Source organism: Oncorhynchus kisutch, linkage group LG26, assembly GCF_002021735.2.
Source record: "Oncorhynchus kisutch isolate 150728-3 linkage group LG26, Okis_V2, whole genome shotgun sequence".
Taxonomy (NCBI): Eukaryota; Metazoa; Chordata; class Actinopteri; order Salmoniformes; family Salmonidae; genus Oncorhynchus; species Oncorhynchus kisutch.
The window spans coordinates 27,373,873-27,391,820 of record NC_034199.2 but is presented as its reverse complement, the minus strand read 5'-3'; the positions used below and the strand labels follow the sequence as shown (position 1 = coordinate 27,391,820).

Below are 17,948 nucleotides of genomic sequence, written 5' to 3'. Positions count from 1 at the left end.
GTGTGTGTGTGTGTGTGTGTGTGTGTGTGTGTGTGCGAGCGAGAGTGTGTTCAACCCCAGTCTTAGCATTGTATTAGCTCTGGTCGGCCTGTAGGTTTACACTCAGGTTTTATCAGACATTCCTGTCTGTTGTCTTGTCTTCTATGGCTAAGTCCAACGCCAACCTGGAGCACAAGAGTCCCTCCCACATTTATGGGGCATAAGAAAAGAAAAAACAGAAAGCATAAGAGTTTGGGTGTTTTGATAGGTCGGAGTAATAGCACTGAGTGCAACATCCAGTTGATTGTTCATTACAGAAGACAATGTAGTGAGATTCTGTTGTGTTTTCTGTTTATTGCCTTCATTTGCATGTAAATGAAAGCTGTATTGTAGCCGGAGGACAGGCTGTGTTTTGGACACTCTGCACCCTAGGGTCTTCCTGCATCACATGATCAAACTAATATGTAAAAACACAGCACACTCACAGCACATCCCTAAAGCTACTTGGAGGTAAAATGCTAATTGAGTTCATTGTTTTGTTGTTTGCGCCCCCCATCTGTGATCCAACACGTACACATACACCTTTGTCTGATATATTATCTGGTGTGGTTTCAAATATTGTATAAACAAAAATACATTATACTAAAATAATTGATCATCATTGCCCCATTATATTAAGGCATCATTATAGAATTTCTGTCATAATATTTATATTTGCTACATTGTAAACTTTTTTATTTTGTGGCCTACTCTTTGTGGTATGCACAGTGGCTCTATGTCCATGATCCACTTGCCACTCTAAAAACCTCTGCATTTCAGAAAACAGACAAACTACAGGAAGCAAGCTCAGGCAGAGATCCAGCCCAGCCTTCACAACATTTGTCTCTGAATCTGACAAATGGAATTTACAAAGTGTTACCTTTTCGATTGGACAAAATCCAGAATGACTCTGAATGACAAACGCCAATTTTCATGAAGACTATGAGCTTCTACTGTAGCAGAGGTTTAGCCTATATCCTCCGGCATAGTATCGTGGATGACAGATGACCTCTGCCAGCGGAAATAGGTAATTTTTTCAGGAAGACATACACTCGATACGTAATTTGGCCAAAAGTAATTACACTGTAGTCCTACTGTCACAGAAAATGGGCCCAATCCCAGTATTTGTAACAATACAGGCTATTAAGCTCAACAAAGTCTACTGTGTTCGACGTGAGTTGTAGACTGCGTGTAATGTCAATGCTGATAAGACGGCTAGCGCCGTTGTGAGGAGAAGAGGTGTCTAAAAGCGTGATGGATGGTGAGGGACATCCTTCTCATTTTATCATCACGCACAACATCGTCCAAGAGCTAAACTATGATTAATTAAAAAATAACTTCCTTTCGTTTTTTGTCTATAGCCTACCCGATGTTTAATAAAAACGGATTGATCATTGCATCCATCAATATTTTGGTCTATATACATCCTATTCTAGTGCTATACATTTTGAAAAATCATAAGATGGTGGCTCAAGGAAAATATAGTTATCGTGAATTTCTCGCAGTATAACCTAATGAAAAAAACTCAGCTCAAGTGGAAAACAATTTAGGCCTATTTAGGTAGCCTATTATTGTTTATTTCAAATTACAACGTGAATTAGGTCTACATTGTGGCCGTTTAATAAACATGTACCATTGCCTACCTGTATGATTATGTAGCCTACCTGTATGATTATCTAGCCTACCTGTATGACTATGTAGCCTAACTGTATGATTATGTAGCCTACCTGTAAAATTATGTAGCCTACCTGTATGATTATGTATCCTACCGTATGATTATGTATACTACCTGTATGAATATGTATCCTACCTGTATGATTATGTATCCTACCTGTATGATTATGTATCTTACCTGTATGATTATGTATACTACCGTATGATTATGTATACTACTGGTATGATTATGTAGCCTACCTGTATGATTATGTATTCTACCTGTATGATTATGTATCTTACCTGTATGATTATGTATCTTACCTGTATGATTATGTATCTTACCTGTATGATTATGTAGGCTACCTGTATGATTATGTATCCTACCTGTATGATTATGTATCCTACCGTATGATTATGTATCCTACCTGTATGATTATGTATCCTACCTGTATGATTATGTATCTTACCTGTATGATTATGTATCTTACCTGTATGATTATGTATCTTACCTGTATGATTATGTATCTTACCTGTATGATTATGTATCTTACCTGTATGATTATGTATCTTACCTGTATGATTATGTATCTTACCTGTATGATTATGTATCTTACCTGTATGATTATGTATCCTACCTGTATGATTATGTAGCCTACCTGTATGATTATGTATCCTACCTGTATGATTATGTATCCTACCTGTATGATTATGTAGGCTACCTGTATGATTATGTAGGCTACCTGTATGAATATGTAGGCTACCTGTATGATTATGTAGCCTACCTGTATGATTATGTATCCTACCTGTATGATTATGTATTCTACCTGTATGATTATGTATCCTACCTGTATGATTATGTATCCTACCTGTATGACTATGTAGGCTACCTGTATGATTATGTATCTTACCTGTATGATTATGTAGGCTACCTGTATGATTATGTATCCTACCTGTATGATTATGTAGGCTACCTGTATGATTATGTATCTTACCTGTATGATTATGTAGGCTACCTGTATGATTATGTATCTTACCTGTATGATTATGTAGCCTACTGGTATGATTATGCATCCTACCTGTATGATTATGTATCCTACCTGTATGATTATGTATTCTACTTGTATGGCTGTTGGTTAACTCAGATTGGAAAGTAATATAAGAACAGTTACTTTCTTCTACCATAATAAACCATTCGTTTGATGATGTAAATTCAAATATTAGTAAAACAAAAGATGATTGAAATTAAGATTATTGAAATTAATTTAGAAAGCAGGGTGTAGGCCCTAATTAAAAACTCTCGATTAAGCAAAGGTTTTCGCATATTTCGAATGGGCAGGGGGGGGGGGGGGGCGTAATTAGCAAATTAGCAAAAACATTAATAAATATGTCAATTGTAAATCAAAGATTGTGGATGAATTTACTTCGAGAATGTTTCCGGTTAGCTATAAGATAAACTAGATAGACATGGCCTAGGTCACCAATGGTCATAGTTCAGTGGAAAACGTACAAATTTTCCTGTTTTCATTATTATTACTAGTCTTATTTGTATTATTACTTGTTTAGTTTAAATCATCCGGTAACCAACAGGCAGTCATCAACTGGCAAAACATGTTCATCTGAATATTGTTAGACTACAGTGTCTCAAATTCAGGCAGCCCTCCTTATGTAAAGTAGGCAATGTACTGATCACAAATTATCTACAAAAAATGTATTGACAACGGGAAGACAGAAACAACGCATAGGCCTATTGGTTTTGAGTCCACCTGGCGCAACTGCATCTGCATCATCGCAACCGCAGACCAACTGCATCTGAGGTTTAATCGACATCAGCGCTTACACTAGGCATATAACGGATGTTGACGCTAGCTCATGTGGTAAATTATCAAATATATATATATATATGTTAGCCTATATAAGCCTAACCATCTGTCATCTGAAACAGTAGGGCCTACAGCTGTTCTAAACGCAAGTACTCGCACAAACACACACACACAGAGAGAGAGAGAGAGAGAGAGAGAGAGAGAGAGAGAGAGATAGAGACAGAGAGAGTTACTTACTTTAACCATTTGTACATTGTTACAACACTGTATATATATATATCACACACACATATATATATATATATATATATATATATATAATATGACATTTGTAATGTCTTTATTGTTTTGAAACTTTATTGTTTTGAAACTTCTGTATGTGTAATGTTTACTGTTCATTTGTATTGCTTATTTCATTTTTGTATATTATCTACCTCACTTGCTTTGGCAATGTTAACACGTGTTTCCCATGCCAATAAAGCCCCTTGAATTTAATTGAATTGAGAGAGAGAGAGAGGGAGAGAGAGAGAGAGAGAGAGGGAGAGAGAGAACTGAATATTTGTCAGTTTGCTCATAACTGTAAAACGATCTATAGGCTACAGTTTACTTATTATGTTTACGACAGCCTTCGGCCTACATTCCTGGTGAATAGGCTGGTAGAGGTTGCGTGTCAATAGTCTTCCTTCATGCATCGTTGTTATAAGCCTATAAGATGTATTGTGTATTCTCTTTAATCAAAAAATAAGCCACATTTGTACAAAAAGTGCAGTGCAAAGAGTGCTCTGCACGGAAAACAAAATGTATTATTATTTATCTGGGCCCGTTTATCCCCGGAAAAGGAAAGAACACCTTATTATGCTTCAAATGTGATCTAGTCCATTAGGGTGCGTTTCCTATTGAGTTTTATGGACTTCATTAAAGGCTATTTACCTGCTCTTCGTTTTCATCCTTTTAGATAAGACGCAGCTCTATATTGTGAGCAGGTCAGAATTCAAATTAATAATTTATTTTCAACTGATCAGGCTATAATATCCAAATGTTTGGGAAGATGTTTTTAATCGAAATGTTATATCTACAAGAATGCAAGAATAAGGCATGTCATTCTGAGTATAATTGTCATTAATGATGTTATTTTCATTTTTTATTTACCTGCAATATAGGCCTAAAGTGAAAAAGGAAGAAATCTTACATACTCGTGGACCCAACCTTGTGCACACAGACCGTGCGCATGATCTAGAAGAGAGTAGCGTGACCTATGAATCCAGCCGCACTTTGAGCCGCGTGCGCTGACTGGCTCTCATTCGTTACACGAGCAAATTGTGAGTTTTATCTTTGTAGTGCAACACAAATGACTGAAAGCTGTAGTAGTGCACGGCTAGGCAATGTCATGCCCTGCAACGCTCTGACCAGGCCTGATGTCATTATGCCTCATAATAAAATGTTCTTTTGTAGAATACACCATGTGAATATGGATACAGTGACCCCACTCACTTGAATCAATGAGCTGTAAACCAACTCCATAAACACTACGATTTATTAATTTAATCATTGAACCTATTGCACAGAGTAGTGCACAATACAAAAAAAGAGTAGTGTTGCCTTTTTTCCAATATAAAAATGTTAATTTGGAAACATGGTTTAGATGTAGTAGATAATATACTCCCTCTAACTGTCGAGGGAGATCACATATATTTCGTTGTAGTATTCCAAGATATCGCGAATCCAACACGAGATGAGTCATATAGGCCAATCTTTCAGGCCCACACGTAGTTGAGGCAATACATCAAGCGGCAGGCAACGAAAAAAAAACAGTGGCCTACTGATTGTTAGGGACTCGCAGTTCAGGAAGAAAGTATAGTCTATAAGAGAGAGATTCATAGATGTTTTTTTTTCCAGGCTGTTATTTCGATAAAATCTTTGGCTTGAAGTGGCAGATCACGCAGTCTGTAAATTCACCGAGGTTTGATATAAGAGAGAGATCACACATTAGGCCTAAAGCGACAAAGATAGCAATCATATCATTATCCAAGTGCAGGGTGAGTAGTACTGTATCCCTTTCTCCTTAAATTATCTATACAGTCTAATTTTTGGCTATTCATTTTCCATCATGTTCGTAGCGTGTATGCATATTTTTATCGTTTATGTTCATACACAAGCCTATCAACAAATTGAACATATTTTACACTAGCCTTGACTATCCACAAATATTTCGTCCCCAAAAGGTGACTCCTGCACCATAGTTTTCCGAGTTTGTAGCACATTTGGGGCAAGCGAAGGCTCAGTCACTCTCCTCCTTGTCTTCCTGAATGGTGGTGGTGGAATGGTTGTACAATCCTTGCGCCATGAGCTGGAGAGCCAGGCCGTTCTTATAGCCGTTGGCCTTTTTGATTTTGGCCCGTTTGTTCTGGAACCAGATTTTGATTTGTGACTCATTGAGGTTGAGCTCCTGGGCTAGAGACTGTCTCCTCTGCTCCGTAATGTAACGGTTGGCCTGGAACTCCGTCTTCAGTCTTTGAAGCTGCTCAGCCGTGAACGCCGTTCTGGGTCGCTTGTCTTCCTTTTCGTTTTTCGTCTTTTTCAATTTCCGTGTCCTTGGGCCTACAGTAGGGACGACAATAAAAACGGGAATATAAATATTCAGCGAGCGCCAGAGATCTATAGCTTTCATCACCCAGAAACAATTAAATTTAGGATTTTAGGTTAGACTTCATAATAATAGCCAAATAATAAAAGCAACGTACCCTAATAATAACCATGATCCTATATTCATAATAATAAAAATAAACAATGTAATAATGGTAGGCTACTAATAATAAACGATAATAAACTAAACGTTATTATAGGGTAAGTATTTGCTGTAGGCTATATAACGTTATGGCCATCCCGTTGGTAGTCCTTTAATAATCACTGTGAATAACATTTGGCTACTGAAAAGAGTAAGGTCCACTTAGCGGCAGGCCTTTGTGTGAAGTAGCTGTGGGTCGACTATCATAATTATTTAGTTAAAATTTGAAAACCATAAAACTTAAAGCCAACTACAGCAATTTTACAACATACAAGTTTTAGGACTTTTGGCAAGTGTGTCTGTTATAGGCCTACCATTGATCAAAAGCCTACTAAAAATATAATCATTAAAGCTCAGTGATCTCTAGCTTTGTTGACATAGGCTAATAAAGGCATTCATTCAGATATCCTGAATTTACGTTAAAATATTTCGCCCAAAATGAAGATTTAGGTATAGGCATATGTGCGTATGGGTACGCTACAGTATACATTTAAATATACAACATTATCAGGGGCTAAAGACAAACAAACAGCCACAAATAAACAATATGATAGGAAACAGGAAATATAATTTATCCGTTAATATTTATTTTTTAAGTTTATAGGCTATTTGATGCTAGGCCTATCTTCTTTTTCTAACACAAATACAAAATCTTCAGTGAATTGTTTTTTTACATTTTATATTGATTTATATAGGCCTATCTTTAAATTCCCTGTCATTATTTTTGCAATGATTTTGTCAATACCTACTTTAGGTAGCCTAGTGGTTAGAGCGTTGGGCCAGTAACCCGAAAGGTTGCTGGATCGAATCCCCGAGCTGACAAGGTACAAATCTGTCGTTCTGCCCCTGAACAAGGCAGTTAACCCACTGTTCCCCGGTAGGCCGTCATTGTAAATAAGAATTTGTTCTTAACTGACTTACCTAATTAAATAAATAAATATAAAACGCAGTCTTTTGGACAAGTGTATTTTAATTATGAAAAGCTAATTTATTCACATGCCAAAACAGCATTGGAACCATTGAACTTTCTTAGCCCAAACAAAATAAACATTGTGCATGCTTACCATTTAACGTTGCCTAGGCTGCTATTGATTAACAAAGTAAGCGGGGAGAATTACACTAAGTCCATACACAGATAATATACATCCTCTATCAAGACAGTCAAAATTGTTAATTCATTCAATATGCCGACAGCAATGAGATTCTTTTCCAGGTTCTCGTTTTTTCAAGTGCACCTTCTTTAACTTAATTATATTCAACCTTGATTTTTCTAGTCTCATTGAGATTTAAAAATATATTGAAAACGGTCCATTAAAATGATTGTAGGTTATGAATAATATACACGTAAAGCCTATATGAGCCTACAGTTGTATTATGTCAAATGTAAGAACTATATCTCTCTTTCAATTAAATTAATGGAGTATGTTCTAATTTTAAGTTACATTCTTTTAAAAGATTTCACATCTGCAAGGATTTTGTTGTTGTAGGCCTTTAGCCTACAAGATGCAACTAGTGGTCATGGGACCAAGATTTCACTTGCAAATAAGAAGAGTGTAATGTTGGGCCACACAGTCATCAACGACATGTTGTTAACATGTTCTGATATGTTCTCAAATATGCTCTTGAAAACAAACTACTCGATTTTTCACTGTTTCCATTCATGTTACTTTATTGGTAGATTGTGCACATGCTAGACTAAGTCTATCAGTCAACTAAGCCAATCAGTGAATATTTTCCAACTTGCACCACGTGAAAGACAGATATTGGTAGACTATCTTGAATAGCATCAAACCAATACATTACTCAAGATCAATATATAAATGACAAAATATACAGTAGGTTAATACTGATGCTACACAATCCTTTTACAGTATTTATGTATAATTTCAACACACAATTGTCCAAGTGGGCTATATGTGCTTTATTGTTCCTTGTATTGTTTTGTAATAAATGGAGAAGGTTTGATTCCAGTTGAACATTGATTGAGTCTGTTAGCCTATATTTTGCACTCAGTCAGTCATTATTTTCATGCAGTAACAGGACCACTAAGCATGCACTATAGCCTACATATTTTGTCCTTCATCACAGTGCGAAAAGAGAGTATAAAATACACTTTTATTTCACAAATAAAGGTATGAATTAATTTAAAACACATCAAATACAAGCATATTGAGGAAAGACTACTATTTCTGCAATTGGACTATTGCGCATTTATAAAATTGTTAAAAAACTATTGCCTCACCAGATGAGGGCCTGTCCGAGTATCTAGTGCAATACACCCAGGCAGGCCACAGCAGCGGTTGGGACTCGGGGGAGGGCGCTGCGCCGCCGCTAACGCCGTTCACAACCATAACAGGAGAAGTGTTCTCGCCGAACTTGGGCGTGCTACCTCCGGAGCTGTCGTTGGCTTTCGAGGACGAGGTGCTCTTTTTGGGGGTTGGAGACAAGGCCAAGGACGAGGAGGAGGAAGAAGTGCTGTCGCTGCTGCAATTGGAATCCTGGCATGGCGTTCCAGGATGACTCGGTCTGGCGACCAAAGGGTGGGCGCGCTCTCGGCTGGAAGTCTGCGACCTCTCCCTCGCACCTAAGCCCTGCTCCTTCCTGCAGCCGAAATCTGGCCGTAGAATATTGTCAATAAAAAAGTTGGTGGTTCTGTGCGCCTGCTGCGCTGCTTGGAGAGGCAGGATGGGCGGCGAAGGCAGACTTGGAGAAGGAGAAACGCTCTCCCCTTCACTCAACTCCGGGCTGTGTACATCCCTTTGCCCCTCCATCACTGAAAATGGTTGCAAAGGGGCCGATGCAGGCTCCTAACCAATTCCACTTGTTTGTGTGTATTTGAATCCAAATATGACAAGAATGAAGCTATACGGTGCACACTAAAGGAGAATTACTCCCTCTCTGATTTGGTGCACATATTGATTTCTAAATTGTTGACATCCTTCGTGCGTAACGCACCAACGTGTCATGGTAGTCAACTATGACAAGACTGACAAGGCATCGCACGCTCCTCTCGCAGCCACGAGCTTTTCACCACTGTCTATATGACAGTTCGATCTTCACTAACTCCTCACATCACTCAGCTTCTCCCACACGTTTCCCACACTAACCGGAAGCGCGTGAACCCCTTCGAACGTGCAGTGGGCCAATCAATGACGGAGACACTTTTGGACACGGGAGACGACATCCAATAAAGTCTCGCATCTCTGGGTAAGTAGGCTACATGGTACCAAATATGGGTTTTAAGAAAACCCAACAAGATTATCACCGCTACTCGCCTGCTGCAAACTTACCTGTTGTATTCTCAGTAAAATAATGCTAGACCGAGAACATAGTAGTAGGCCTAAACTATACGGATGTATACACATTATACAATTGCAAATGCGTATAGACCACATACGTCGCCTTTTTATAGGTTAGATTTATCTTTATGATATGTACCCAAATTATTAGAAAGCTAAATGGGCTTATGCATGCACAAATGCTACTCTAAACAAAGTGGTGAAAGCGCATAATTCATTAATTGATTTTTAATATATAGGTATATTGATTGTATATATATATATATATATATATATATATGTGTGTGTGTGTGTGTGTGTGTGTGTGTGTGTGTGTGTGTGTGTGTGTGTGTGTGTGTGTGTGTGTGTGTGTGTGTGTAAATATTGATATATGCAGGCTAATTTAATTCACGTGAGCCTTGGTCCCACAAACAAATGTGCAGACATAACCAGATGAGTGGCTTTCGCCCATAATCAAATACAAGCATAACCAGATGAGTGATCCATGATGTGTTTTGATTTATGCATGGTTATGTCCATAACATGAGCCCGTGTTCTATACCGTCTTTCGATACTTTGTTTATCCATTTAAAAAAAACGTTATTATGTATAGGCTCACTAACACACCTATCTGTGGGGTGTAATGGCATTAGAGGTGTAATGGCATTATAGGAGCACCCACACGCACGCACACGCACGCACACACCAAAACATTAATTCAAAACAAATTAATAATTATAATGACTAGTAGGCCATGCAGATGCAACGCAATCATACGTCCAGCCCACATTGTTTTATTTCAGTTGGGCCTAAAGAGCTGAAATCTCTATCGACAAGCCATTTGCTGGTACTTAATTACATTTAAATTAGGACACTATCACTATTCCATTTTGCAAAGTAGCCATTGTGAGACGCAATTCTTTTCAGACGGTAAATGGGCGCAGGGACTGTTATCTTGCCTGCAAAGATACGCCTTGAGAGGGACTGCTAAGGATAATTTATAGCTTTTAATTACTCTTCATTCCGCTTGATCAGCTAGGCGTCCATCACACGGAACAGAGGAAAAAGCCAGTCAAAAGCTCTGTCACCAATCCCGCGCAGGAGGATTAATCAAAAAAGTGCAAGGGGCTGAGGCTCAAATACAGGCATGGGAGAAGCACTTCATTCTCAGGGTCCTCATAAAGCGCACTGAATAATACCAGGGTCCTCGGAGACGCCATTTACACAGATTACTTTACTGACGGTTTAACGTTCTGTAATTCATATCACCTTTCATGTAGCCTTCTGGAGCCGGATCCTCTACGGCGGAGATATGGATGTAGCTTTTATAATGTAAACGTCTTTGGATACGTTAACGGGAAATGGTCCGGAAAAAGCCGTTTCTGCAGTATCAAATTATTAATTTAAATGTTCAATCACCATGAAGACTACAAGCACATTTTACTCGACAAATCCAGAGAACAAGGTGTTCCAAAACGGCTGTTACACATCAATGAGGCATCGCGCAGTGGCTGTGAAAGGAACATAAGCCTACAGGCCTAGTAAACTATTGGAGAGGCATTTGTTAGGTGGCATATTTTTTAGATGCGGTGAATTTGTTTGAAAATAAAATATGATAGTTTGATTTCTCCTCCACTCTCTTACACACACACACACACACACACACACACACACACGCACACACACACACACACACACACACACACACACACACACACACACACACACACACACACACACACACACACACACACACACACACACACACACACACACACACACACACACACACACACACATACACACACACACACACACACACACTATCTGTGTCCTAACGTCAACACATTTCCAGCATCCAAATTTCAAGATCCATTCGATGGAGGATTTATCCTCATTATTTTGACCATGCAGCGTTTAATTAGCCAGCTTCAACTCACTTAATAACTCACACCATGTAGTCACCTGTACATGCAGGCTGTCTGGGGGTTGGCGATGCCTTTGGAACTAACGATGCGCTTTGTTCATACAGTTGGAATGTTCACTTCTTTTTGGAAACAGATGTTATTGAAACGTTGCATATATACATATATGTCAAACTCATTCCAAGGAGGGCCGAGTGTCTGCGGGTTTTCGCTCCACCCTTGTACTTGATTGAAGAATTAAGGTCACTAATTAGTAAGGTATTTGTGGTTGACTTAATTGAAAGAAGAAAAAAACGCAGACATTGGGCCTTCTGTGGAATGAGTTTGACACCCCTGCAATAGGCTATCTTGTATATAGGGCCTGCCTACCTTTCCATAATATTTCATTAGAACGCATATATTGATTGCCTATAGCCTATGATACACACTTTTAAGGCACCTCGGAATTTTGTGATACATGGCCATTATACCACAGCTAAAGCCCGTGTCCTATCACTCAGCGTTGCGTCGAGAATAAGAACAGCCCTTAGCTGTGGTATATTGGCCATATACCACACCACCTCGGGCCTTATTGCATAACTAGCCAACACCAATGTCCTACTTCAATGCTTTATGCCTGAGTTGGATTAAGCATTTTATTTGTTACCCTTTGTAGGACGATTAGGCCTACATTCCACAAGCGTACTTTGTCATTTAAAAGAGATACTTAACATATTAACCGTTACTAAAGTGATTTTACTAAAGTAAAATTATTCTCTCCAACTTTTGCTCATTTGTTTACAAACTCTTAGGACAGTTCAACTGTATGTTTTGCCATCCAATTTATAGACAAATATTAGGGAAATGCTGTATCTGACACAGAAGGCTGCATGCCGGTTGTTCGGCAGAATATAATAAACATTCATATGCGTGCCTCAATCCACAGCTTTCCTTTTGAAACCGACATGCAAATCTGTAATATCCTCAACAATAGCGGTCATGGGTACTAATCAACAGTAGGCCTAAACTTCAAAACTATTTTCTCTTTATCCATGATGTGTTTTTCTTTTATATGGTAATATGGAATTGTAAGTGTGAATCTTTCCTGACATAGCGCAATGAAGTTCAACAGAGAATTTACTGGAAGTTAGGAGAATGAGACAAAGGCGCATATGGTTTTAATTATAAGATAATTTACGATTTTCTGTCTTTACAATTCACTATAGGGCCTAGCATACTGGAACAACTAAAATGAAAACAGATTTAATTGACTATTTATAAAACATAATTCTACACTGCAGAATGACCTATCACACAATAATCGAATATGTCCACCAATGGCCAGTAATAATTTGATAGCCTAATTACCAAACTACACATTATTTCAATGTTTCTTTTGTTTTAACATACCGTGCCTTCAGAAAGTATTCACACCACTTTACTCTTTCCATATTTTGTTGTGTTACAAAGTGGGATTCAAATGTATTTAATTGTAATGTCAAAAGTCGAAGAAGAATTCTAACATTTCTAAGAAATACATGAAAAAGAAAACACTAATATATCTTGATAAAAAGAAAAGTATTCAACCCCCTGAGTCAATACCTGTTAGAATCGCCTTTGGCAGCGATTACAGTTGTGAATCTTTCTGGGTAAATCTCCTAGAGCTTTCCACACCTGGATTGCACAATATTTCCACATTATTCTTAAAAACGTTCTTCAACCTCTGTCATGTTGGTTGTTGATCATTGATAAACAGACATTTTTAAGTCTTGCCATAGATTTTCAAGCCAATATAATTCAAAACTGTACCTAGATCCCTCAGAAACATTCAATGTCATCTTGGTAAGCAACTCCAGTGTATATTTGGCCTTGTGTTTTAGATTATTGTCCTGCTGAAAGGTGAATTTGTATCCCGGTGTCTGTTGGAAAACAGACTGAACCAGGTTTTCCTCTAGGACTTTGCTTGGGCTTAACTCGATTCTGTTTATTTTCATCATTAAAAAAAACTCTGCCCTCCTTGCCAATGACAAACATATACCCTTAACGTGGTGCAGCCACCACCATGCTTGAAAATGTAACGAGTGGTACCCCGTGATGTGTTCTGTTGGATTTGCCCCAAACATAACACTTTGTATTCAAGACATGAAGTTAATTTCTGCAGTTTTGCTTTAGTACCTTATTGCAAACAAGATGCATGTTTTGGAATATGTTTATTCTGTACAGGCTTCCTTCTTTTCACTCTGTCAATTAGGTTAGTTTTGTGGAGTAACTACAATGTTGTTGATCCATCTTCAGTTTTCTCCTATCACAGCCATTAAGCTCTGTAACATTGGCCTCATGGTGAAAGCCCTGAGCTGTGTCCTTCTTCTCCAGCAACTGAGTTAGGAAGGATGCCTGTATCTTTGTAGTGACTGGGTGTATTGATACACCAGCCGAAGTGTAATTAATAACGTCACCATGCTAAATGGGATATACAATGGACTCTTTTTTTTGTTTGTTACCCCTTTACCAATAAGTACGCTTCTTTGCGAGGCATTGGAAAACCTGCCTGGTCTTTGTGGTTGAAACTGCGTTTGAAATGCACTGCTCGACTGAGGGACCTTACAGATACTTACTTGTATGTGTGGCGTACAGAGATGATGAGTCATTCAAAAATCACGTTTAATACTATTATTGCACACAGAGTGAGTTCATGCAACTTATTATGTGACCTATTAAGCAAATGTTTACTCCTGAGCGTATTTAGGCTTGCCATAACAAAAGGGTTGAAAACATATTGATGCAAAACATTTCAGCTTTTCATTTAAAATTAATTAGTAAACATTTCAAAAAGCACAATTGCACTTTATGGGGTTACAGTTCAGCCTGTAACAACCAGATGTGAGAAATGTCCAATGTTGTGAACACTTTCTGAAGGCACCTAACCTAATAATACATAAGCCTATTTTCTATGGAACAAGTGTGTAGGCCCTACAACCCTACATGCCAATTATATGGAACAAGTGTGTAGGCCCTACAACCCTACATGCCAATTATATGGGACAAGTGTGTAGGCCCTACAACCCTACATGCCAATTATATGGGACAAGTGTGTAGGCCCTACAACCCTACATGCCAATTATATGGGACAAGTGTGTAGGCCCTACAACCCTACATGCCAATTATATGGGACAAGTGTGTAGGCCCTACAACCCTACATGCCAATTATATGGGACAAGTGTGTAGGCCCTACAACCCTACATGCCAATTATATGGGACAAGAGTTGTATTGTATGATATGAACCTAGAATGCTGGCATTGTCAGACTTACTGCATCTGTTGTCTGAGAACAAAATGTAAAAAAATAATAATAATAATAATTAAGAGACAACAAACAATATCAGAACGTGTCAGAACGTAATATCAGAACTTCAGTAATGTAATTAAGGATCACTTGAAATGTGGGGTGGAAGACAATAACTGTCAAAATATAACAGCTTATCATAGCAGAATCAAATGTCTTAGCAGTGTATTTGATGCCACTTCTGTTTGTGCAATGTCAGGGAACCACCTTGTGGTCATTCACAGCAGCACACCCTCACAAGCCTCTTTTCATTTCGTCCTACCATTATTGATCCTAAACCAGAATAAGGTAGCCTTGTATTACCAGACCATTCATGTAAACTCGTGAGATCAGGCTGGTTTGCGAGTCTAAGAATAAGACACACTAATCCCAGTATTTATTCTTGTGAAGTCATACCATATTAAAAAAAAACACGACAGCTGTAATGGAAACAGGAAGTTTCCGTACAATTTTGTAAATGCCACAGATAATTTGTTTGTTTGACATGGTGGTGTCTTTTGTGCGTTATATAACGAATGTGCCCACTGGTATTGGCAAGTGCTCTAGCTAACAGCTTGCAGATACTGTGTGGTTATAGCCTACATTATGAAATTATTATTTACAGGAGCGAGATAATTTTAATTTGTCAAATGGCTGCCAAGCATCGATCATTATGTCACCAGAATAAGCCCTTCAATATTTATTGGAAAGGAGCATCAAGCTCATCACCTTGCACTTTCACCACACTGTCAAGTTCATCATAAGGGACAGTTCAAACACTTACCCATCCTCACTATCCGTTACTGACCCCTACTCGCCATAACATTGTTGTGGGGCGCGTGTGAGCAGGCTACGAAAGAACATTGGATGGAGTGATGGCTGGCTAGCTAAAGGGAGCTGGCTGGCAAGTGCTGATGGCTGCCCGTAGCTAGCGAACGCATAGCGGGACAGTAGCACAGGTATTCAGCCCAGACTTGAACCAAGTATGTTGTTGGTTACATCGCTAGGAAAGCTGAGACTGTGCTTAATTTGTTAAGTTGTTGTCAGCAAGAGTTCACTTTTATATAGCTTTCCAAGTGGGGTTTTTGTTATTCGCGGTTCGATGCTTTCTCTCTCAACTCATCATAACAGTGTTCGGTTTTTACATGTAAGTTAACTTAAGTAACTAGGTTTCAGGGACGAAATAACAGTTTTTTACTTTTAGTAAAATAAAATAAAAAACAACAGTTGACAGTACACGTCAAAGCAAAAACCAAACCATGAGGTCGAAGGAATTGGCATTGAGCTTCGAGACAGTATTGTGACGAGGCACAGATCTGAGGAAGAGTACCAAAACATTTCTGCAGCATTGAAGGTCCCCAAGAACACAGTGGCCTCCATCATTCTTAAATGGAAGAAGTTTTGAACCACCAAGACTCTTCCTAGAACTGGCCACCTGGCCAAACTGAGAATCGGGGGAGAAGGGCCTTGGTCAGGGAGGTGACCAAGAACCCAATGGTCACTCTGACAGAGCTCCAGAGTTCTTCTGTGGAGATGGGAGAACATTCCAGAAGGACAACAATCTCTGCAGCACTCCACTAATCAGGTTTTTATGGTAGAGTGACTAGATGGAAGCCACTCCTCAGTAAAAGGCACATGACAGTCCACTTGGAGTTTGCCAAAAGGCACCTAAAGACTCTTAAGACCATGAGAGAAAATATTCTGTGGTCTTATGAAACCAAGATTGAACTCTTTGGCCTGAATGCCAAGTGTCACGTCTGGACGAAGCCTGGCAACATCCCTACAGTGAAGCATGGTGGTGGCAGCATCATGCTCAGGGTATGTTTTTCAGCGGCAAGGACTGAGAGACTAGTCAGGATCGAGGGAAAGATGAACAGAGCAAAGTACAGAGAGATCCTTGATGAAAATGTGCTCCAGAGCGCTCAGGACCTCAGACTGGTGCAAAGGTTCACCTTCCAACAGGACAACAACCCTACTTCCCCTACTGTATTTATTTATTTAGCTCCTTTGCACCCCATTATTTTTATTTCTACTTTGCACATTCTTCCACTGCAAATCTACCATTCCAGTGTTTTACTTGCTATATTGTACTTACTTCGCCACCATGGCCTTTTTTTGCCTTTACCTCCCTTATCTCACCTCATTAGCTCACATCGTATATAGACTCATTTTTCTACAGTATTAGTGACTGTATGTTTGTTTTACTCCATGTGTAACTCTGTGTTGTTGTATGTTTCGAACTGCTTTGCTTTATCTTGGCCAGGTTGCAATTGTAAATGAGAACTTGTTCTCAACTTGCCTACCTGGTTAAATAAAGGTGAAATAAAAAAGCACACAGCCAAGATAACACAGGAGTGTCTTCGGGACAAGTCTCTGAATGTCCTTGAGAGGCCCAGCCAGACCCTGGACTCGAACCTGATCGAACATCCCTACAGACCTAAAAAATATCTGTGCAGCGATGCTCCCCATCCAACCTGACAGAGCTTGAGAGGATCTGCAGAAAATAATGGGAGAAACTCACCAAATACAGGTGTGCCAAGCTTGTAGCGTCATACCCAAGAACACTCGAGGTTGTAATCGCTGCCAAAGGTCCTTCAACAATGTACTGAGTAAAGGGTCTGAATACTTATGTAAACTTCATATACATACATTTTTTAGAAGTTTGCAAACATTTCTAAATAACGGCTTTTGCTTTGTCATTATGGGGTAATTGTGTGTAGATTGATGAGGGAAAAACCTATTTAGTACATTTTAGAATAAGGCTGTAACCTAACAAAATGTGAAAATACTTTCCGAAGACACTTCTTAGCTCAATGATGCCGTCTTTTCAGCCGCATTTTAGTTAGCGAATCACGGGTCCTATGTTTAGTGTAGTTGAGTGCCAAATAGTTTTGATCTGCTCACTTATGACCACACCATTTCAGTTTTGTTGTTTTGTTTTTGTGGCGTCTAGTTCTTCTTCCCTTCCCAAGGCTACGCTGTGCTTAACGCCTCATACATGTAGATTTAATGCTTTCCAACGTAAATAAGCGGCTGAGCTTCTCCACATTGAACACAAAGGGAACGAGTCAGCTAATTCATCTTAGGAGACGCATCTCACAGAGATGGAGTACAAGAATCTGTGTAGAGGCTGGCTGGGTCATGTACTTTTTCTACTGGGTCTAG

The 17,948-nt window shown here is 39.0% G+C and overlaps 1 protein-coding gene across 1 annotated transcript; it reads right to left on the bottom strand.

The window, feature by feature from the left end:
• Positions 1–5,772: 5,772 nt before the first annotated feature.
• Positions 5,773–9,471, bottom strand: LOC109871412 (homeobox protein engrailed-1-B-like). Its single transcript, XM_020462287.2, has 2 exons — positions 8,522–9,471; positions 5,773–6,092 (listed from the first exon to the last, which is right to left on the bottom strand). Exons 1-2 carry the CDS (start codon positions 9,048–9,050, stop codon positions 5,773–5,775), a joined length of 849 nt encoding a protein of 282 aa, XP_020317876.1. The 5' UTR covers positions 9,051–9,471.
• Positions 9,472–17,948: the final 8,477 nt, after the last annotated feature.

Coding starts and splice junctions, on each gene's coding strand:
- LOC109871412 (XM_020462287.2), bottom strand. CDS start 9,050: ATGGAGGGGCAAAGGGATGTACACAGCCCGGAGTTGAGTGAAGGGGAG. Junction 6,093..8,521: donor CTCGGACAGGCCCTCATCTG/GTGAGGCAATAG, acceptor TCCCTACTGTAG/GCCCAAGGACACGGAAATTG.